Source organism: Macrobrachium rosenbergii, chromosome 55 (assembly GCF_040412425.1).
Source record: "Macrobrachium rosenbergii isolate ZJJX-2024 chromosome 55, ASM4041242v1, whole genome shotgun sequence".
In the NCBI taxonomy this organism is placed as follows: Eukaryota; Metazoa; Arthropoda; class Malacostraca; order Decapoda; family Palaemonidae; genus Macrobrachium; species Macrobrachium rosenbergii.
Genome location: NC_089795.1, coordinates 36,430,546 through 36,453,637, shown reverse-complemented (window position 1 = coordinate 36,453,637; position 23,092 = coordinate 36,430,546). Strand labels below are relative to the sequence as shown.

At 38.8% G+C, this 23,092-nt stretch overlaps 1 protein-coding gene and 1 pseudogene across 1 annotated transcript; both read left to right on the top strand.

Annotated features, from left to right (window-relative positions):
* Positions 1 to 604: 604 nt before the first annotated feature.
* Positions 605 to 19,639, top strand: CCT8 (chaperonin containing TCP1 subunit 8). Its single transcript, XM_067098278.1, has 9 exons — positions 605 to 763; positions 6,171 to 6,341; positions 6,478 to 6,723; positions 7,368 to 7,547; positions 8,067 to 8,246; positions 8,654 to 8,907; positions 10,562 to 10,682; positions 17,939 to 18,076; positions 19,145 to 19,639. Exons 1-9 carry the CDS (start codon positions 704 to 706, stop codon positions 19,433 to 19,435), a joined length of 1,641 nt encoding a protein of 546 aa, XP_066954379.1. The 5' UTR covers positions 605 to 703; the 3' UTR covers positions 19,436 to 19,639.
* LOC136835994 (U6 spliceosomal RNA) lies at positions 12,388 to 12,484 on the top strand (annotated as a pseudogene).
* Positions 19,640 to 23,092: the final 3,453 nt, after the last annotated feature.

Sequence of the window (23,092 nt, the reverse complement as noted above, 5' to 3'; positions counted from 1 at the left end):
ACGTGATGGGGCGCTAAATTTCTACCATTTACAATTACGGAATGCTTCCTTTGAGCATTATTGAGTCTTTCTCAAAAATATGTATATGCTATTTGCAGTGACAAGCGGATTTTTTTTATATTACGATATTAGTAATCTACTTATAATTAATGTTTCAATGGCAACATTAAAGAAAAGTCTATTTGTCTAAATCATACATGATTTAAAATGCCATTACAAGTCAAACCTATGAGGGAACCTATATATCAGAACATATCTTAAAACTAATTTAAGATGAGACTTTAATGTCTGAAAATCTTCTTTTACACAAAATCGACTTTCCTTTTGTAACTTTATGAGACTCGGCACTAAAATAATAAATTGTAATTGTAAATCGTGTCTTTCTAGAAGTGGCATTTCAGTTGTTCTGAAAATAAAATAGAAAAGTAAATCCATTCCTGTATCGCACTAAAACCTTGCAAGTAGTCAAACGGAATTTCTTAAGAAACTTGCCATTAAATATATGTAGATCGTAATTTTATGACTATTGATATTTTATTAAAGCTCATATAAACTATGTAATTGTTATTAATTAAACGAAATCCAACAACTTACCAAGAATAGTGAGCAGACGTCAGACTTTGAAGCACTCTAGATCATTGGTACTAGCCTCACCTCCTCTCGTTGTTCTTTCTGCCGCACTTCACCAAAACAACTGACAGAAATGGCTCTACACGTTCCGAAACCTCTCGGCGTATCGTCTATGCTCAAAGATGGAGCTCGGGTAAGAGAGAAAAGATATTTTGACCCTTGATAAACTTAGTGTTATTAATATTATGTCATGTTTAATTAGGAATATTGTTAGTTTTGTGAGACGTCAAGGAGAGGCGTTAGCTGCTCGCATGGTTGCCTCTTTCGGTTTCTTGACACATGATTTTATTTTTAGATATTTGCCCGTCGAGGAAAAGTAGTTGATGAATTTTACCACCGTATATGTGTGAGAAACACCCCAAATAACGATGATATACAAAATTGGTTGAGAATATTAAGCTACATAATTGATAAGAAAATCGATGAAATGACTGATGACTCATCCTGCTTTTGGGATAGGCTAGTAGGCCTATCTAGTGTTGGCTAGCTTGTTTGATATTCTTCGGCACTTTACCGTTTATTGTTATCTGTTAGAGGGTAATTCATATGTAATTTAGTAGTAAAATACGTGAGTGACCGAAGTGTGAGATATTGTTGGTTCTAGGGTAGGCTATTTGGCCAGCCCTATGAGAGCTGAAGGTCAGCTCAGTGGTCTGGTTAAACTACTTTAATAATAATAATAATAATAATAATAATAATAATAATAATAATAATAATAGGGTAGGCTATTACACCCTATTGCTTATTGACAAAGAATACATGAATGAAATACTTGCCTATGCATTTCTGATCATTAATTTTGGCGTATACCACTCGTCTTTCCCAGGTCCTCGGTATGTAATATTTTTGGAGTCTAGATTTTAATGAAGCTTTTTGAATGTGTGAATCATGAAGCATGCATCTAGCCTACAAGCTAAGATTATTGGGAATTGGTGGAGGCAGATGAATTATTAATATTGTAATTGGATTTTTAATATAAACCAAAGTCTGTGTTGATGGCCAGGATAGTAATGTCATTCCAGGATAGTAATGTCATTTCAGTGTTCTTCAAGGTAGTGTTTTTGGACTTCTGCTATTTATTTTCTGTACTAGACAAGGTCTGGAGGAGAAATACTGATTGCATATGCCAATGATGCTAGTCCTCTGGCTTTTGTTCCTTCTCCACCCATAGGTCATCGGTTGCAGAGTCCATGAATAGAGCTCTGGCATGTATTCATGATTGGAGTAGGCTTTGGGGCATGAAGCTTAACCCTTCTAAAACTCAAAGTGTAATACTGTATTTAGTCAACAAAGAACACTTTTGCCTGTGTGTCTGAATTACATTTAAATGGTATGGTTTTAAATGTCACTGGTTCTTTTAACTTTTGATGTGAAATTGTCTTTTGTGAAGCATATAAGTAATATTGCTTCCTCTGTTTCTCAAAAAGTTGGCATCTCAAGGAAATATTTTTTATTGTTTCATGACGAAGCCATTATATTTAAGTGTTTTAACTTTCTTCTTCCTCATTTGGGAGCCTGTGAATGACCGCGGGAGCCCACTTTTGGTGCCCAAAAATCGCTATAGAAAAGGCACCGAAAAAAATAGCTCCCTCTGTGCTTCATGACGGTAATGAAAAGCGTGTTTTTGTTGGTGTTGCCCAAAGGAAAAGTAATGGAAAAAGTAATAAATGGTAAAGGGACCCTATTTAAACCAGGGTTTTTGGGTGGGGAGGAAGGAAAAAGGCGGGGGTTTGTGGTAGCGTAACGTACAAAGTGCTAGTTCTGACCTGCTAGTCTGCATACAAGGTTGTCCCGCCAGGCTACAAACATAAGGCTACCCGCTAAACTACAGAGGCAAAATCCGGGTTTTCCTGCTGGTCGAACGCATACAAAATTCGCTATTTTTGACCCACTAGTCTGCATACAAAGGTTTCTGCTAGGCTACAATGCAAGGCTGACCCGCTAAACTACAGAGGCTAAATTCTGGTTTCCTGCTGGCTGTAACATACAAAATTTGCTAGTTTTTGACCCGCTAGTCTGCATACAAAAGGCTGACCCGCTACACTGCATGTGTGAGGCTGACCCTACCTACATTAGGGCGGACGGAAATCGCTAGCCTAGGCTACCTGTAGCCTACATAAGAAACAGCGGTTAGGCTATTCCCTACCTCCCTACCTACATTAGAACGGGTGTAAATTTTTTAACGGTGATTTTTTTAACATATCTGCTGTCAGATCGGGGTGGCGGAACGGCTCTGCACTGCTTATCCGCATTTTTAACGATTCTTGGCAAGCTCGTATGTTCTGGCAAGCGGTAATATCTGTATTCACTGTAGCCACAGGTTACAAAAAACTATAAAATGCACACTAGGGTCAGTTCCAAAACACTACCTAACCTAGCAACAAAACAAATGTAAAAAGGCAGGTAAATGCTGTGCTTACCTTATTCAAAGTCGCTGCTGTCCAACCATGTAGGTAACAGTATTGGCTTCGTAGGTCCTACTGTCCTGGGCTTCTTTGCAACTGCTGGCTGCCGAACAGGTGAGTGGGAATTGCTCGGTCCAGGTCTTATTGTAGAGGGTTGGGAAAGTAAATCAGAGATAGGGGATGTCGGGCTGCTCTTGAGCAGATAGACGTGCTTAACTAAATCCAAAAAGGCCTGAAATGGACACGGAACACCTTCTAGGTATCGCTTCTGGACGCACTATGTAGAAAAGTAACTTTGGTAAAGTGGTTGGAAACAAACTCAAGTCGTGACTTTCCATCGCGCTGGTTCGAGAAAGAAAGAACGTGTGGTTCTGGTGTTGGCCTAGGCCTATGGATCATATCGTTAGAACACATTGTGATTGGTTCAAAGTATTTAATCTGTAAGCCCTAGGGCATGACCTGGGTCAGCCTGAGGTACAATTAGACAGAATTAAATTTCCCGCGATCAGACCAGGGCGACGTGCGGCGGCAGCCTTAGGAACTATGGGTTGAGAGGAACGCAGCACTTCGGCAATCTGAAGAACTATGGGAGAGCAGTGCTCCGTGACTGTTCACGTCAACTTGGTACTAAAGTTACTCTCCGCTGAAAAAATTGTCGACTAGGGAAATCAAGCAAATTGGTAAAGTAAGTTACTTTTTGGGTAGAATCTGGCACGCTGAGCAACATTTATTCTGTGCAATTTTTCATTTAGAGTCGTCGTTAATGAGTTGTGGGCGGGTCCCTCGGTCTTCCAAACTACAGTATCCCTTGTTTGGAGTACCGTTCTCCAGTGTGGTCACTGTTTTCTCAAACTCTTGAATAGAGTTAGGTTATGTCATCAGTCAAGTTTATTTTGCCTACTCTTAATGTTGACTTGTGGCATTATGTATGTTACATATTATTTACCACATTGACTAACATCCTCTGCACACTTCTTTACCTGACCTACCTGTTTTTGGTTGCAACACTGGCAGGGTGCTGCTGCAAGCAGTGTGACTTATGAGCATCAGATTTAATATTGCTCAGTTTGCTAGTACATAGTTTTATTTTAACTGCAACTAAAATGTAGAATAGTTTACCTAGTGCAATTGTGAAATCCTCTGATCTCCAAATATTTAGGAGCAAGTTGACTCCTACTCACTGCTAATGTCTCCTGAATTTCAGGTGTATTGGTTTTATTTCATATTCCCTCTTAATTATTTATCACTTTTTTCTGTGACTTGTCTATGTGTTTAGGCTGATTTCCCTTTGGAACCCTCATGGTTTATGGTTTGTTAACTCAGCCCATAAGGGTTTTCAGCTTAAGATTTAAAGAAGGAAAAAAGGATCTCAGTGGGAACCCAGGGGTTTTTGTGAGGGGCTGGGTGACCAAAAGAGTGGAATGCACCAACAGGAATACTGAAAAATGATAAACCAAAAGATAAGTAGTCAGGAAAATACAGTTTATGTCCTTAGGCTAATCGGTATTCATCATAAAACAAATGATTAAAGTTACAAATGAATGTAGAACTCATTTAAGATTCAGATTCAGAGATGTAGTGACAAAGGTCATTAATGGAATTGCAAAGAATGAGGGCTTGACTGTAACTGGACCTGCTGGCCCACAGCATGACAGTTTGTGCAGATTGATCAGCAGTATACTGTAGGCCTCACTAGTTGCCAGCTCAGAAACTTCCAGCCTTCAGTATATTTACTTGAGTGGTTTCTCTTCATTTTTTACCAAAAAATGCCTTATTAGTGTGAGCCATTAGGCCCACTGTGTTTGATAAATGTTTTAAGAATTGTTCTCACTGATGAAGACCTTACTAAGCTGCCGACTGCATTGCGTTAATCATGCAGCAAGTACATACTGTGCAGTTCATGGATATCTGGTCCCTTAAATATTTTAAGGAATTTTATAAGAAAATTAACCTATTAGCAGCACTTTACAAAAAATCTCTACTAATATAACAGAATTCAGAAAGAAAATGTAAAAGGTTATACCAGCACATCCCAATAAAAGATGCCGGTAAAAAGATTGAATAATGTTGAGCTGCACCAACTATTGCTCCCAGCAGTTTGAGAAAATGCAAGTCTTAGAAGAATCATATTTCATTTATTTTTTTGTCATCAAGATAGACCATAGCTCAATTTATGATGGGTTAATAAATCCTGTAATTGAATGTCTTGAATACATTTTTGTTGGAAAGCTCATGCATTAAGTGATAAAGCCTTAAAATATGTCAAGCTGGTAAACCTGGAGTCATTGTTATAGAATGTTTCTCTCATCTTTGGACACTTGTCACCACATTTGGTGCCAGGTCACTGCTAGTGATTGTATCATTTTAAGTTGTTACTTGGCCACAAGAATGAGAAGGCTGTGTATGTTTGCATTGGAATGAGAACTATATTAATTCTGGCAACAAAAACAATGTACTTTTCACTACCAGGGAACATTATTAATTTGTGCAAGGTAAAATAGTAGTGTGTTTTATTAATTTGTGCAAGGTAAAGTAGTGGTGTGTTGTATTAATTTGTGCAAAGTCAAATAGTAGTGTGTTGTAGCCTGAGAAGGTTTCTTAAGCAATAAAGTTGGGGAAAAAAAAAAAGTGTCTGCCAGTTTATGTAATGTTGGTCTCAGCAGTTGAATATACTCCGTAAGTAGATTTCATTTGCTCATTGAACATAGTGTTTGAGTTATGAGACGAAAGGCAAGTACAGTACATTTTCTTACAATATTTTGGTAGTAACTCATAGTTAATATAGATGTGCTGGAAGGAAATGTGGCTGTAGTAGACAGGCATTAGGATTACATGGCACAAATTGCACTTTAGTGCTGTTTTTTGTGGCAGGATCACAGGATATGATGAAAGAACACTGTTGTTTTTGTCTAATAGGCACTTCTATGGTGAAGCAAGCCTTTGAAGGGCAAGAATGGTTTTTCCAGCTTAGTATTTTATTAATGTTTTATTAATATTATTTTTTTTTACCCACAGTAAAGGTAATAGCAGTACTATATGGTTATTGTATCTATGGTTTCAGGGCTTCCAGAGGTAACTTTTTCACATCATTTGCTGAAAAACATTTTGCAGTAAAATCTTACCTTTATTTTTCAGCTCTTCTCTGGGCTGGATGAAGCAGTGTTCCGTAATATATCAGCATGTAAGGAGTTTAGCACAACACTCAAAACAGCCTATGGGCCTCAGGGTCGCAACAAGATGGTGATCAATCACCTAGAGAAGCTGTTTGTAACTAATGATGCTGCCACAATTATTAGAGAACTTGAGGTGAGGTTTAGATGGTTGTAGTTTGTAAATGATCTAACATTGTCTCTATGGAATTATGTCGTTATCAGTCATAGATTGAGATTTAAATTCTGTAAAAAATTATTTGGAATGTTAGTAATTTTTGAGCTTCTTACAGGTTGAACACCCAGCTGCGAAGTTGATGGTGCTGGCATCACAAATGCAAGAACAAGAGATGGGAGATGGAACTAACTGGGTGATCATCTTCACTGGAGCATTATTAGAGGCAGCAGAGGATCTTCTTCGCATGGGATTGACCCCAACAGATGTAGCTGATGGGTATCAGTTGGCCATGAATAAAGCACTTGATGTTCTTCCAAGTCTCCAGTGTTGGGAAGTAACAGACCCCAGGGATTTAACTCAGGCAAGTATTTTAGACCTTTATTATATGAAAGTATATGCTCCAGGAGATATGGGAAGATTTGAGACTCAAGATCCTAAACAAATGTGTTTTGTAGGAATCAGGCATAAAAAAAGTTGACACAAAATGTTTAAAATACAGTTTAATGATACAAGAGCTACAAAATACAAAAAAAGACTACGTTGGAAGAGGAAAGGTCAAGAGATGAAAGGGAAATATATAAGAGATTATATCATTATTAAAAAAAAAAATGTCCAAGCCTTAGACTTAAGATATTTGATTTTATATTGAACATCCATGTTTTATTCAAGAACAGTGTCTGTTAAAAAAGTATCTTTTATTATGAAGTGAATTAAAGCATAGAGTATATATGCTACTATAAATGAATTATTCTTTCTTCTGCAGCTACACCTGAGGAAATTAAATCTCCTATGACTTTTTTCCTTTGTCACTAAGTTTTTTAACTACTGTATACTCAAGTACCATTTCCTGCACTGCAGGACACGTAAATAGTATGTGTGATAAGTTTTGAGTATAATTTTGAACTGCTGGTATTTTTTAATGTAAAAGTTTTTTTTTATTACGTAAGACATTACCATGGAACAATAAAGTTCTGTAGTATTTCAAGAATCCCATTTATATTGCAGGTGACCAAAGCTCTTCGCACAGCTGTTATGAGCAAACAGTATGGCAATGAAGACTTTTTGGCTAAGCTGGTTGCTCAGGCTTGTGTTTCCATTCTTCCTGAGAAGACCACTTTCAATGTTGATAATGTGCGTGTCTGTAAAATTCTTGGCTCTGGTATTCACAAATCCGAGGTTGTACAGGTAAGAATGTCATCCCTTTCGTAAATGATTGTCATGTTAGCTATGGTATAGTTCTTTAAGTGTTGTAAGCTCGCTCTCTCTCTCTCTCTCTCTCTCTCTCTCGTATGTAGGGTATGTAAATGTTATAGTACCTCTATTAGTTGTATTACTTTTGCTTATCCTTTTTAAATCTGGCAGTGAAAAATTTCATGTAGTAGATCTTAAAAGGTTTTGTACAGTACTCGATTCCTTGCATGGCAAAAGGGGTTTGAGTAACACACAACCTAATCCTTGACTGTTGGTAACACCACAGTTAACAGGCTTTGTGGAATTGTCCAAAATTCAGTCAACAGTAAATGACAAAGTCAAGAGACAGATTGGTGAAGAATTTAACCAGAATCTTTATTCAGCCATAAAATTTATTTTTTGTATAAACCCCTCAGGTTTACATTCTGTCTAAACTGATAATACTGAATACCTTATGTTAAGTGAAATGTAGTCAGTTATCTGTTTGATCAAGTAATTACTTTATTTTCTCAGGGAATGGTATTTAGACGCACAGCAGAAGGCACAGTGACATCCAAAGAGAAAGCAAAAGTGGCTGTATATTCTTGTCCATTTGACATTACAACAACAGAAACAAAAGGCACAGTTCTCATTACAAATGCTGGTGAATTGGCCAACTTTTCACGTGGAGAAGAGAACAGAATGGAAGATGATGTAAGAATTTAAAAAAATTTGTGCTTTTACAATTTAGCTTATGTAAATTAGTAAATTTGGTTTTAGGCAAAGATTCAGGTTCTGAAATGAATATTACTTTTGCCTCTTAATAGAAAATGATTTAGTTCCTGCTAATTTCTAAATGAAAGCATTCATCCCATGTGTTTAAGGAAATTAGGTTTTACTTATGGGGCTGATGTTTTCCAGTAGTACTGTATGTTTATACAACCTGAAACTGACAGTTTAGATGTTACTTATTTTTTGTTCCCCGTAATGATCTCCATCTTTTTTTTTAATCAGATATCAGCAGTTGTTAATTTGAAATTAAAACTTGAGGATAGTATGGTATGGAAAGTATATCAGCCTTCTGTAAGTAAATACAAACGTTTAATCATTTCATTGAATAGGTTAAAGCATTAGCAAATGCTGGTGTGACTGTAGTTGTTGCTGGAGGAAAGATTGGAGATCTAGCTCAACATTACTTGAACAAATACAACATCATGGCTGTCAGAATCACAAGCAAGTGGGATCTGAGACGACTTTGCAAAACTGTTGGTGCTACTATTCTTCCAAAGATGATTTGCCCAACACAGGAAGAAATTGGTCTGTGTGATCGAGTCTTTATTGATGAAGTGGGTGACACCCCTGTCACTATATTCAGGTGAGTGTGAAGTACCTAAGCGCACTGGAAGTAATGCAGAGGGTTTTTTGTAGCTTCCTCTCAGCTCACTGTACCATCTCTCTCTCTCTCTCTCTCTCTCTCTCTCTCTCTCTCTCTCTCTCTCTCTCTCTCTCTCTCTCTCTCTCTCTCTCTCTCTCAGGTTGTTGTTCATCTTCAAATTGTTACTGCAGTCATTTTTTTTTTTTCTTTCTAAAGCAAATCCTAAATCCTTCTTGTGAGTCTTACAAGTGGAGATTGAAGGAGTTTAGAACTTGTACTGACCATTTTCTTCTTATTGATTATTTCTGGTGCATTAAAGAGGTTTTCTCATGAAATACAGTGAAAGGACACTGACTTTTGGAGCAGTGTTTCTCTGGATCAAACGTGTACGTTGGTAAGGAAGAAATGAAGATTGTTATTAATGCCAGGTTTCCCCTGTATAGATTTGGATATTTAATAATTTTCGTGATCACTTACAGATTGAGAGTATAGTAGAAAAAGATTAACAGCCTGGAAGAAGTAAAAAAAAAATGTTAAAGTACGGGGAAATAACCTGACAAACATAAAGTATTTGATGACGTAACATCTGTATCTTCCCACCCATTGCAGACATTAGCACTTACATAATTCTGAAATATTCCAGCTGAGATTTATGACCAAAGTCTGCTAAGGTCTTATCCCAAATGTGGAAGTGTGATGTTCAGAGGCTGGAAAATATATTGAGGTAGTTTGATCACAGTGAAAAGGGGAGAGGAGTAACTAGTTAGCAAAATGGGATAACTGAAATGTGGGAATTCTAGGAAGAGCATAAAATGTATACTGTAAATCAGAACCAGAACGTGATAGAGATTCATGCAGACAGTGCACAAGATATAAGGGAATGGAAATTCTTATCTAATGTCATAACCCCACAAAAGGAAAGTCTAACATTAATTGTATGTGATGAAGGGCTAAATTAGATCTTTTGTCTATATAAAACTTGTCAGTAGTGATTCAAAATATGAATATTGATTCTAAAAATAGTATGCAGTGATTGTAAGCTATCATGGGTATAGTAATACATATTGAATTAATTAATTTGGTGAACATTGAAATTATAGCTATATATAATAATACCTCATGATAATGGTCTTATAATATTAATTAAAGTGCCCTTTAACTGAAAATAAGAAGATAGGCTCATGGTGACTAGCCTAATGGTAGCATATAGTATGTATGTAAATTGACCTTTTTAACACAAAACTAAAATTTGAGCACAAGTGTTATTGCTTGAAATGACAAGGCTTCATGCCTAAAAAGGTAGCCTAGTAAGGATAAACAAAATTAATTGTTACAAGATGATCTTGATGGATTTACAAGAGATTACAGAGGATGCTCAGTATGAGCCATCACAAAAGTCTAGACAAATATGCAGTGCTATGTTTACTGTATTGCTCCTTCTAATTTATGTTGCTTAGTAGCATCCACTCCAGCATTTCTTCCCTCTTTCTGATCATGTCACCCAAGTTAATTGGAAGAAATATTCAATGCACTGATTTCTGCAACAGCCTGCATTTCCCAGTGTAGGAATTTCTGGTATTGGCAAATGTGCAAATTGCAGTTGTTATATATTAATTTTGAGGTCATTCTTTATGTAGTTGATTACATATTTCAGGCAAGAAGGGGCTGAATCTCGAATTGCAACTGTTGTGATCCGAGGCTCTACTGAAAATTACATGGATGATATTGAGCGAGCAGTGGATGATGCTGTGAACACTTTCAAGGGACTGTGCAGGAGTAGGATTTGTTTGAATTTTGTGTGGTAATTAGACATTTGTTCATGAGACTTACTGGATATATCTCTAGCTGTATATTCTCCGAGGTCGGCAAATTTCAAAATTCGCGGCTGCGCGGTAACCGGTCAGATTAGTTAGTACCCATTCCCGCTGCTGGGAGGCTAATTATCAGGGAACCGTCCATTTCTATTCAGATTTTCTCTGTCGCGGACTGCTCAGCACCTGTTGTCAGTTCCCTCCATCATTGGATTCCGAAATTTATTTATCCACTTGAAGTATTTTGGTTGTTTTGGTATTAAACTGGAATCTGTGACTTGGCATACGCTCTTTGTGGACCGTTTTGAATTTCAGCACGACACTGTAATTAAGATGTCTTACCTCCTAGCTTCTCGGAGTCATAGCTTGGGTGAATGTAAGGTGAGGCTATCGAAGACTTTGATAGTTCCTGCTCTTTATGTATGATATGTAAGGTGTTCAAGTATATGATACATTAATGAATGTGTGGGATTGTCTGAGGTAGTGGAAGAAATATGAGCCTATATGCTTAAATTGGGCGTGATAGGCTGTGAATGCTTCCTCTAGAGTGCATCCTTAGATGGACAGTCAGGGTTTTCTCCTACTAGTAACCCTGTAGAAAATTTTTTAGTACTAACCCTGTAGTTTTGTTTGCAGAGGTAATTCCCTGGCTCTCGTGTGGAGTCAACGTGCTCTTGAAACTAAAGCGGAATGCAATTCAAACGCATAGTGCGAAGTGCCCCTAGTGTTGTGGGGCGTCAGATCGCCCTATAATGCCTCTAGGCCTGGACCTCTGTCAACTCCCGAGGACCAGGAGGGCATGTCGAAAGCATGAGGGGCCACGGGGCTTCCACCGATCTGGCGCCCTCAGGTCCTGATGACGCTCACCCAGGCTGCCAGAGATCGTGCTCCAGCACCATCCTGAAGGATTGCTTCGTCTCCGACCGTCCTCCCGCCTCGGGGTTGGGCCTCTCGGTTGGACTCTCGCCCTCTTAAGAGAAGCTTAGAGGAGAGGGGCGACACGTCTCTTCCTCACAAACGTTTATACTCTTCCCAAAGTTCGTGGATATTCCTCTGCAGAAGAGAATAAAGTGTTTTTCGAATGATCACGCTACTCGACCCCCTGTCGCTAAGGCAAGGGCTAGAGCTTCTTCCCTGTGGAAGGAAGTATCGTCTCTCGCCTCTTTCCTTCTCTCAGGTTCAGCCCTTCTCCGAGAGAGTGGCTTCTCCAACGCTGTAAGATTTTGTTGGGTTTGCAACAACAGCTGGATGCTCATGAACCTTTCAAGATTCGAATCTGCCTGTTAAGAGGTACAGACTTTCACCCTTCGTCTCCCGCTTCGGGGAACGATACAGAGCGTCTGTCGTCTAGAGAGAGTGTTTAGTGGCTTCTATTCGTCTTCCCCGAAGTTGAGGTGTTGGCCTTTTCTCTTGTCTCGCGCCAGGAGCGCGTCTTGCTCTTCGTGCGCCACTCACGCTTCACGCGGCGCCTCACCTTGGCCGCAGCGCGCTAGCCATGACGTCACGACGCGCCACGCTGTGACACTCTTTTCTACTTCACGGGCCTCTCGCGCGTCATGCCATGACGCCACCTCGCCTTCGCCGTATTTCAAGTCTTGTGTTGACACGCCCAGTTGTTCATCATCGGCACAACTACCCGTCAACGTCTGTGTCCTTCTGGTAGCCAGTACTTGTGGCAAGTCACATACTAATCGGAGCGATGCAGAGAAGATTAGCATTGCTCTTGCGCGAGATGACACGCTAATCGTAAAGCGTTCCACATTTATGTTACTATCATTACTCTAGGATGACCGTTCTTCAAGGAGTTCCCGCCACGACGCTTAATCGGAACTACTTTCACCACCAAGACCCACCAGCTGCCAAGTGGAAGAACATCCTCTTCGTCACAGCCTTTGTATGAGAGGAACTTCTTTCGTCTTCTTCTTCCTCTGATTCATCAGAATATTTTTTTCAAGGATCTGTTTCTGAGACTTTTCAACCGCCAGCTCTCTCCTCTCACCTTCACAGTTGTCTTGTCTTAGGGATGCGTTTGTGACAAAAAACGGAAATAATTTTCTGGGATTTTTTATATATGGCATCATACATATCCTGACTATCTTCTCAGAAAGTTTTATTTAAAAGTTCGCCACAGTTAGAAGTTATAAACAAAACAGTAACCTATCATAGTCAAATTACATTTTTCATATAATGTAATGATATTGTCAGTATATCGTGGTAATTTCTTTTAGCTATGAAATAATATCTAATCGATCTATGGCAACCCTGTGGACATAGTGCGCATCAGCCGAAAGACAGGAATGCCGCAGGGCAGTCAGTGGCAGTCAGTCAGTAGCAGCTCAGAGCTTGACTAAGTAAAACGTCATTGGCCAACCTCAGCCGTGTTTTTGACACTCTTCATTTAGCTTCATTTAGCGGTTATATTACTTTTGCAGGTCTATTTTGGCTTTTCATTATGTCATAAAAACATCAAACTGTGTAACGGCAAGCAAATAAATACACAGAGAAGCAAAAATATCGTTTTTCTCAAAACTAAAGTTATCGACATTCAAACTGCATCTCCTTCATAACGCTTGCACCGATCTCAGATACAAAAAGTAACGAAAGCTAAATGTTTGCATAACAAAGGGGCTTCCATGGGAAGCAACACGAGACCCGCACCACGAGAGAGAGTTTTTTCCCAAGGAATGTCACTTCCAAGAGAGGTAGCAAGTGACTCCCTTCATCTCCAGACTCCTTTGCAACCAGGCTTCATTTTGCACAAGCCTGGAAAGAGTGAGGGGCAGACGTTTGGTCCCTCCTACTGTTAGAGAGAGGTTACTTGATTCCCTTCCTGTCTCCTCTTTTGTTTTTGTTTCCCAACTGCCTTCCTGTCAAACAGAAAATTGTTTGACCTGCTCAACAGATGTTCGAGCGGAGAGCAGTGGAACAGATCTTGGACTCGGTGTTCCCCGGGATTTTACTACAGATTGTTTCTAGTCCCGAAACTTTCAGTAGGCTGGAGACCCGTCTTGGGCGCCAACAGGTCGAACAACTTGGTCGGAAGGAAAAAGTTCAAGATGGAGACCTGCCCAGTCAATACTAGGAGCCCCTTCATCCGGGGATTGATGGTATCTTTGGATCTCCAAGATACTTATCTTCACGCCCCAATTCATCCACGTTCGGTGAAGTATCTCAGGTTGTCTTGGGGACTAGACGTACCAGTTCAGGGCTCTCTGCTTTGGACTCTGCATTAACGCCATACGTTGCGTTGAAAACACCGCTTCTCGTCCATCAGCGAAGTTAAACGTTGGGTCTGGTCTGGTACTTGGATGGTTGACCGCCTGGGAACACCAGATGCTGTTGGCGTCACATTTTGCTCGAGGGTGTTTTACCGTCTCGCGAAAAACGTTGCGTGCAGTTTGCATCTGTCGACGTCAGGGGATCTCACTCCTCATTTGACGATTGGTTGATTGACGTCCGTCAGCTGAGTATCTGGAGGACCTTCAGTTGACTCTGCAACTCGTGAAGTTCCTGGGACTTCTGGTCTGTGGGAAATCGCGGCTGATCCTCACTGTCCATTGTGTCTAAATTCCAGATCTATTCAGCTTTTAGGCGTCCTCCACCATAAAGAACGGCAAGCTTCTATGTCAACGAAAAAGTTTCGCCTTCTGGAAAGAAACATGTAGTGAAGGAAGGAATGAGTCTGCGTTGGGACCATTTCCTCGCTGGAGAAGTTTGTTTTCTGGGAGTCTGCATCTCAGGCCTCTTCAGTTCTTTTGTTGAGAACCACAAACAAGGAAGACTTGAAAGAGGAATTGAGTTCTTCCCCTTATAAAGAGGATCTGTGGTGGTGGCTAGAACCAACGGAATTGCAGAAAGGGATCTCCCTGCTTCTGAACCCAACCTAGTGTTGTTTTTCCGACGGCCGTCAACAGGTTGGGGGCAACACTGGGAGAGGAAGTGTTAGGAACCTGGAGAGGAACAGGTGTCTAACATCGACTTCAAAGATTGCCGGCTATCTTTTAGCTCGCCAATTCTTCGAGGTCCAAGTTTGCAATCGATGTAGTCTAGCAAACTCGGACAATACTACTTGTTCCCTGTTCAGCCTTGCAAGAGATTATTCTTTGAGCCCTATACTGCACAACATTTCGATTCTCACAAGTTTTTGTTGCAGGGTCGAAAATGTTCGAGGCAGACCTGCTCTGTTAGCGCCATCAACTCCTGCCGGCTGAATGGACCCTTCATCAGGAGGGTTTGCCAAGATTTTGAAATTTTGGGGTCGCCATCTTGTGGATTTTTTCACGACCCTCAAGAACAGCGAGGCTCCCTCCTGCAAAGCTCATCTGTACTTTTTCGACCCTGGGGCAGTTGCGAGTTGCTCTTCCCTGGGATTGGACGGGAATAGATGTTTCGCCTTTTCCCGTTCTAAATTCTGGGAGAAGTCATCGGCAGGTTCGGCCTCTCAAGGGGCACAGACGCCTCTCATCCCCACGTTTTTGGCCTTGAACCACTGGTTCTAGGAGTTTTCTCTTCACAGGGTTGGTAGGCGCCCAGACCCTTCCCTATGTGAGAACAGACCTGCTCATACAAAACCCACTTCACGAGATATCTTTGAATCTCCCGCTCTGAACCTGGCTGGCACAGACTATCAAACTTGGTCAGAGCGAAGGTTTCTGGCCAGGGTACAGACCATCGCTAGAGCCAAGTTCTTCATCTAAAGGATATATCTAGCGAAGTGAGCAACCTTCAAAGGTTGGTGTAGAAAGAAGGGCTTTTCCTCTTCCTCTATCACTGTAGAGCCAGGTTATGGATTTTCTCCTTTACTTAAGAGAAAACTCGATATAGCAGTTCGACCTCAAGTGTTATCGGAGCATTTTTGATTGTGTTGAACACAGAGGATTAGCTTTGTCTGACAATAGGACCTCACGATCTTGAGCTCTTTCCAAGACGTCCAGTTCCTCAGCTGATTTCCCCTGCTTTGAACTTCTGACGTATGCTCAAGTTTTTTTTGATGTTTAGTCCTTTTGAGCCTCTCCACTGCATCTTTATGATGTTACTGAAAACAGCATTCCTCGCAAGAGAGAGGAGAGAAGTTCGAGGCCGTCATGTGGGCTTCAAGGGAACACAATGCTGTCTATTCTTTAAGCCCTAAGTTCTTGCTAAGAATGATAGGTCTTCTAACCCTTGGCCTAGACACTTTGAAATTAAAGGTTTAGCAGACCTTATTGACAGGAACCTGAGGGAGTTCTATGTCCAGTTAGAGCTCTCAAGTACTACCTTAAAAGAACACAGGACACTCGTGGTCCATTGGATGTTTTATGGTGTTCTGTGAGGCAACCAGTTAAACCTATGTCAAGAATGCACTGGCATTCTTCATTAGGACGTCATTAGGGCGCACACTCTAGTTGTGACGACTCCAACTTCAAGTTGTTGAGAGTTAACGCTCACGAGGTGAGGCAGTTGCTACCTCCATGCTCAAGAAAATATGGTACTCAGTGACATTTTTAGTGCCACATTTTGGCTGAAGTCAATTGTGTTTGCCTCACACTCTTGGCAAGATGTTTAGGTAGCATACTAAAAATTGCTTTCGCTGGGACCATACATTGCTGCTTCAGCAACCTTGGGGACAGGGGTAACTCTGATCCTATCCCCTTTTTAATTGTTTTTTTTGGTTGTTGGGTCCACTACTGGAGGCAGTCTTCCCAACTTTGCAAACTAACGCTTTAGGTGTTGGTTAGGTGGTTAGTAATGCTCTTTTGTCTCTTTTATGGGCTATGATCTAGTCACATTGTGGTCACGCCCCGTTGACAGATCATCTAGAAGTCGCCAGCTATAGGTCACTACGCTGGGGTCTCTAGTAAAGCAGAAGCAGACTAGGAGTGACAGTAACCACTCAGTCAGCGCTATCAGATAAGGAACCAAAATAATTTTACCAATAATTGGTTTTTTCCCTAATTTTGGCTGTCTCTACCTCAAAGGTGTAGATTCAGCTATATATATATCTGGCAGGTAAAGTCTCATGAACAAATGATATTTTAATGATAAAATAAAGTTTGTTCATACTAATTGGCAGATATATATTCATATTGCCCTCCCTCCTCCCCTCAGGAGACAGTGGCGTTTAGAAAATCTGAATAGAAAATGGGAATGGTTCCTGATACCTGCCTCCCAGCGGCGTGGAATGGGTACTAACCACCTGACCGGCCACTGCGTGCCGCGAAATTTGAAATTCTGTCGGACCTTCGAGAATACAGCTATATATATATCTGCCAGGTAAAGGTATGAACAAACTTTATTTTATCATTAAAATATCATTTTCATTACTAGTGTTAAACTTTATCTGTGATCAGTGAAAGGGATAAACCATTGCTTCTCAAGTCTTGCAAACCGTTACTGAATGGAAGCTGCTTCATGGCCAAGGGAAATAACCTCAATCTGGTTTGGTTGCTGTAATGTAAGAAGGATATTGTAATAAGCTTGCCTTTAGTATTGCAGAAATTTTTATTTAGATGATTAGGAAAAAAAGAATTCAGAAACTTCTTTATTCTTGAAGTGAATATATCTTGACATTGAAATTAGGACTGGAATACCTAATAGTAATAATAATGCCATCGAGTACATCTTGAATTTGAGCACCATCCATATTTGATTTAAAGCATAGTAACCCAATCCTGTGTGTAGAACGAAATTTGTATGAATGGCCTTACAACACTACTAGTAAAGTAATTATTGTATGATTGTCCAAATTTAAAACAACAGTGAGTGACAAATAGAGGACAAGTCCTGTAAGAAACTTGTCAGAATCTTCAAGATTTATCACATACCTGTAATGTGAAGTAACAAAGACTCATGAGTATAACCTACTGTTGAACATTCAAGAATTCCAGTTGAATATTCAGAACATCCCACAGGTAATAGTAACTCTAGATAATTTCTAGCCAATGTACTTAACATTTATCAGTAAACCCAAGCAATTTACCTGCAAGGCACTTTATCCCTACTCAGTTGGCAGCCTAGCAAGAACACTATGATAATGAAGTTTTGGACATTGCTCCGTTTTGATAATGACTGTGTTTGATTTACTTTGAATCCTGTATATGCCAGTGCTTTACATGGCAAATTGGTTATGATGAAACATTAATAATTTTACTGTGTACAATTCTGCTGATTATCAGGATTTTGGTTCATGGTAGAAAAAAAATGCTTACACTTACAGTTTGTTGTAATATCATTCCTTTCAGGATGGAAGGTGTATTGCAGGTGCAGGAAGCAGTGAAGTAGAGCTTAGTCGAATAATTGAGCAGTATGGTTCACAGTGCCCTGGTCTTGAACAATATGCTATCAAGAAGTTTGCTGAAGCTCTCAGAGTGTTCCCCAAAGTAAGTGAACTTGATTTTATCTCTCTCTCTCTCTCTCTCTCTCTCTCTCTCTCTCTCTCTCTATGATCCAGTTATATGTAGATTCATAACTAATTTTCTCAGTTTGAGTGATTTCTCCAAAGTTATGCAACTGGTAGTACATGTAATAAAAAAATTAATTGGATTTGTATGAAATTTAGAAATATTACTCAGTATTTAGAGGATGCGGGAGAAAAATGAAGATTACCTAGACATCATAGCTCCAAAAGTAACAGCAAATAGAAGGAAAGCAGGAATGAATAAGGGAGAGATGTATGACAAGATGAAAAATAATAGATAAAACAAGTATTATGCATAAGATTAATAGACATCTTAAGTTAAAGTAGTTTTTTAACAATTAAGTACACAATATACATTAACAAGTGTAAAGGGTAAGGTTGACAATACTTATAACCTATTGGGTCCTAAGTCAAGGTCCTCACAAGTCTTTTTGTCAACCTTGTGTTTTACTCATGTTAAAATTTATTTTGTACTTAATTGTGAAAATATTGCTTTACTGTTTATTTCTCTATATTAATCTGCGTAAGGGTTGTTTTTTCTTGTTCTTGATTTCCTTCTCTCCCCTATTCCTCATACTAGAACTTTTATCCCAGTATATTCCATAAAGTATTGTAAGTTGAGGGCATAGCTATATAATTTTAGTTCATTAATGAATAGTTTCTTCCATTGTCAAGATTCTTGGTATATACATCTGGGTTATAATTGGCTTTATGTACTGATAGCCTGTTAATTCTGGATACCCCTAATTTTATTGCAAAAATTTACAGTGCATGGAAGGAGTTCTGTTTGCAAGTGCTGCATCCCCAGGGCTACTGTATACTCTACTGTAATTTGATATGTTGTTGATTTATCAAACTTATGAGTGTGAGAGGCACAAGATGATGCAAACCTTGTAGCACTGTCTTAGAATTAAATTTGTAATTGTCTGGTAGACTACATTTAAATTTGTTTGTAACAGCAAAGGTTTTCTATTGTATGTAAGGAACATACTTGAGGATTTTGTTTAATGGATTTTTCAACTATTCACAGGTTTTGGCTGATAATTGTGGAGCTCCTGATCAAGAGGTTTTATCAAATTTAATGGCAGCACACACAGAGGGCAAAACAAACTTTGGTTTTGATTGTGAGGGTGAAGGTGCTGCTGTGTTAGATGCATGCGAGAAGGAAGTGTTTGATCTTTACCTTACTAAGTACTGGGCTCTGAAGTATGCTGCCTCAGCAGCAATTGAAATTCTTAAAGTAGACCAAATAATAATGGCGAAGAGAGCTGGTGGTCCAAAGGCCCGAGGAATGGGACCTCAGGATCCTGATGATGATTAAGCGTTGTGATGCATTGTATAATGTCATTGTTTGGCCTTAGCTATTAACTTTTGCCATTCACTAGCTTTCATCGGAACTTGATTTCATAATTAACTACCTGAAGAAGTGGTTTCTGAATGGGTGACGTGGAAAAACCATCCATCAGCATTCAACTATGTAACATTAAACTTGCACGCTTTTTATATTAATAGATCATCTGAAGAAGCCTGGCTTTCACTGAACCTCCAGAAAATTTTATTGACAGGGGTGATGGAATGGAGTACAATGAAGACCAAAGGTACTTAGAAGGGAGCAAGTTGAAAATTGATATAGAAAAAGAAATGTCCAAATTAAGAGCATTATTTTAGCACAAGTGTGTATTGATCTAACAAAAATTCAAGAACTGAATAAGCATTATGTCGCTGAAAGGAAAGTCATCAACTCTCCATGAAGCTGAAAGCAAAGAATTTGCTGAAGAAAGTTCCTAGTTTGATGAAAGGTTAAAAGAATAGTACCAAGTTCTTTGGAACCTATTTAAACGGTTTTCTTCCAGGACACACTGCAGGACCATTTTAATTTAATGAAATTCAGCATCAATCGCAGTATTGTAGACATTGAGATGAAAATTTTCTTGGATTCATATCAATATATAAACTGGAAATATAGCCATGAATAAAATAAATTTTAAATAATAAAGGAGATACACTTGCAAACATCTTACAAATATTTATGTAATTTGTCATATTTAAAAAATTCGAAGTAACCCAAATTTATTAGCAGTTTGAACATCATGAAACATAATATTTAACCAAATATTCCATCATGAGAAAATAAAACCACTTACATAGCATTGTGCCTTGTGGTAAATGATCTCTGTAAATGTTTTTTGATGGTAAGTAATGCAATACTTACCGCAGACCATGATGATATGGTACTATGAACTGTTGGTACAAGGATAAGAATGGTTAAGGGTTGCAAACAATGCACTAGATCGCTTTGGAATTGTCTTGCAGAACTAAAGGGGTAATTACAATTCTGCACCACACATATATATCAAGGGAAGAACTCCAAAATATTATTCTGAGAAACATTATTACCATATGAATTAAATACCTTAACAAGAGTGCCTTCAAAGTGGTTGACATAGTGAAGAGGTTATAAGAATCTTTAAAATACTACAGCTAAATAAACAATGAATAAAGTCCCACATGACAGAAGTACACCCATCCAAGCTTGAACTATATTTTTATCAACATAGTAAGAAAGATTACGAATTTTAAGGAACCATAAGCCACATATCACAATAAATTTAGATTTATAGAAGTATGACAAATAATGAAAAAGAGATCCAGTGCAGATTTTGAAAGTTTTTAGATTCTGAAAATTTCCCCAGTAACTAAAAAGATGTGAAAGCTTAAGATATACAAGACTAAATTTACATATTTACTTGAATGGGTATCACATAGAAGACGAGGTTATTTAAGTAAAGAGTAGGGTATCAATAACAAATACAAAGAGTTCTGCCTGAAAGACCCTATTAGAACCTCCAAAAATAAATGCCAAGGTTAAAGTGAGACTATACCAGGCCCCCGTAGGGTGGGTAGTGCGTCAGTGTACTTAAGGTTCTTTGAAGGCTGCCTTCAGCCCCTAGCTGCAACCCCTTTCATTCCTTTTACTGTACCTCCTTTCTTATTCTCTTTCTTCCATCTTACTTTCCACATTCTAACAATTAATTCATAGTGCAACTGCGAGGTTTTCCTCCTGTTACACCTTTCAGACCTTTTACTGTCAATTTCCGTTTCAGCGCTGAATGACCTCAGGGATTCCAGTGCTTGGCCTTTGGCCTGAATTCTATACAATTCTTTTACACCAGCCCTGTTACAGAGTGGGTCATTGCAGAAAAAAAAAACTTTTCACGAGTGACATTGTCGATAACATTGTAAAGAAAAATCCATGTATAGGTAGCCTCATTTCTGAAAATGACGACCAGAAAATTGTAAAGGAAATGATAACCAAAGATGACAAATGTAAACACTATATCATCAAATGCACACCACAAATACGAAAGGCTATTTATGGTAGAGGTGACAAATTGTCTACACTGTATAGCCGTTGCAAAGTATACGACTGTTACATGCCCTATCAATGCTATAAATGTCGGGAATTTGGTCACAGCGCAACAAATTGTAGAAATGACCAAGCTTGTCCAAGATGTGGTGAAAATCACAAATCAAATGAATGTGCTAGCAACATCTTCAAGCGTAAAAATTGTGTAAAGAAAGACTATAGTGATACTAAACATAAAACATATGATGGCAGTATGTAAAGAATATGTCAAAGGTGAAAAATAATACGGATCATGGATTTGAATAATGATCCTCTGCAATTTAATAGAAGAAGGAAGTATTTTTTAAAAAAGAACTAAAGAGTCTCCTATTCTGCAGGAGCTACGATACTAACGAGAAAACACTGAAAGACAATTATAAAATATAAGAAGCACCTTATTTCGAAAACGTACAAGGGCCCGCCAGAGAGGGAATTATCCCTGTGGAGGGCTGTACATAAAACCAAAGTGATAAAACTAGTAAACTGCTAGTAGCTAAAAGAAACGAATCTCGCATAGTAGAGGATAGTTTGGTTAGTATTCTGGATACATTATTGACCTTGAACGTGAATAAAAAAAAATGAAGGCACCTAATATATGAATTGGGTCAAAAGATGGATCAGAAGGAATTTGGTTATGTAGAAAATAGTACAAGAAGTGTTATTCACTGGTACCTCAGTTTCCTCCTCACGCTGTAGAATCCTAGTGGGCTTGATAACTTTCAAAACTTATCCGAACGATTAATAATTGACAGGAATGATCAGTAGTTTTGCGAAAAGAACAGTAATCCCTGCTTGATTAGTTTGCCTGTCTCCTTCCATCTTAAATAAGTCTGTTGCATCCTTCAATACTCTGACAACGTTAATGCATACAGCAACAAACAGGTTTATAGACATTGTCTAAATTAAAGCGCTATCGACGAAAATTCAGTGTTGTGTAAACAGTATTAAAAATTATTATAAGCGTGTATGATAAATAGAGAAAAAATGATAGCCGGCAATCACTGTGATAACACGATTTTACTCTCTTACATCTTTAACAACAATGTACCTAAGAATGGATGGTAAACCTGGAAATCTTTTTATTATCGTTGCTTTGCCCATATGTTAATATAACAGTAATAGTCATGTCACAGTAAAGTCTTTGGAAATAAATGAAAAATACCACATTTTTAACCTTATTGTTCCCAGTTAGCTGAAACACAAACTTGTAATTTCCTATGTTTTCTCTTACGTCGCTTTCCCCCTTGCAGTAAGTGCAGGTGACTCTGGACAAACACAAGCCTGCAACAGTCATTAAATGTAAATCAAGGATGAACTCCCTGTGCAGAAAACTTCCTCAACGTCAGTCCTTATTGTATTCAGTCGATGAGAAGACAAATAAAAGCGATGAAAGCTTAAAACTCGAAAACTGCTTTTTGTGTCCACAGTAACACAAATCTGCTAAGCTGATGTGGTAAAACATGAAAAATTTTGCCGAGCCACTGAATTTTATCTATTGTCAGGAAACGAGATAACTGTTTCGGCCTCATCGTGGCAGCGTATGCCGAGAATTCATGTAATCAACACGGTTGA

Bases quoted from the DNA above. Each gene is read 5' to 3' on its own strand.
- CCT8 (XM_067098278.1), top strand. From the start codon at position 704: ATGGCTCTACACGTTCCGAAACCTCTCGGCGTATCGTCTATGCTCAAA. The intron at 764-6,170 runs GTAAGAGAGAAA...TTTATTTTTCAG, and splicing joins TGCTCAAAGATGGAGCTCGG to CTCTTCTCTGGGCTGGATGA. The intron at 8,247-8,653 runs GTAAGAATTTAA...TTCATTGAATAG, and splicing joins AGAACAGAATGGAAGATGAT to GTTAAAGCATTAGCAAATGC.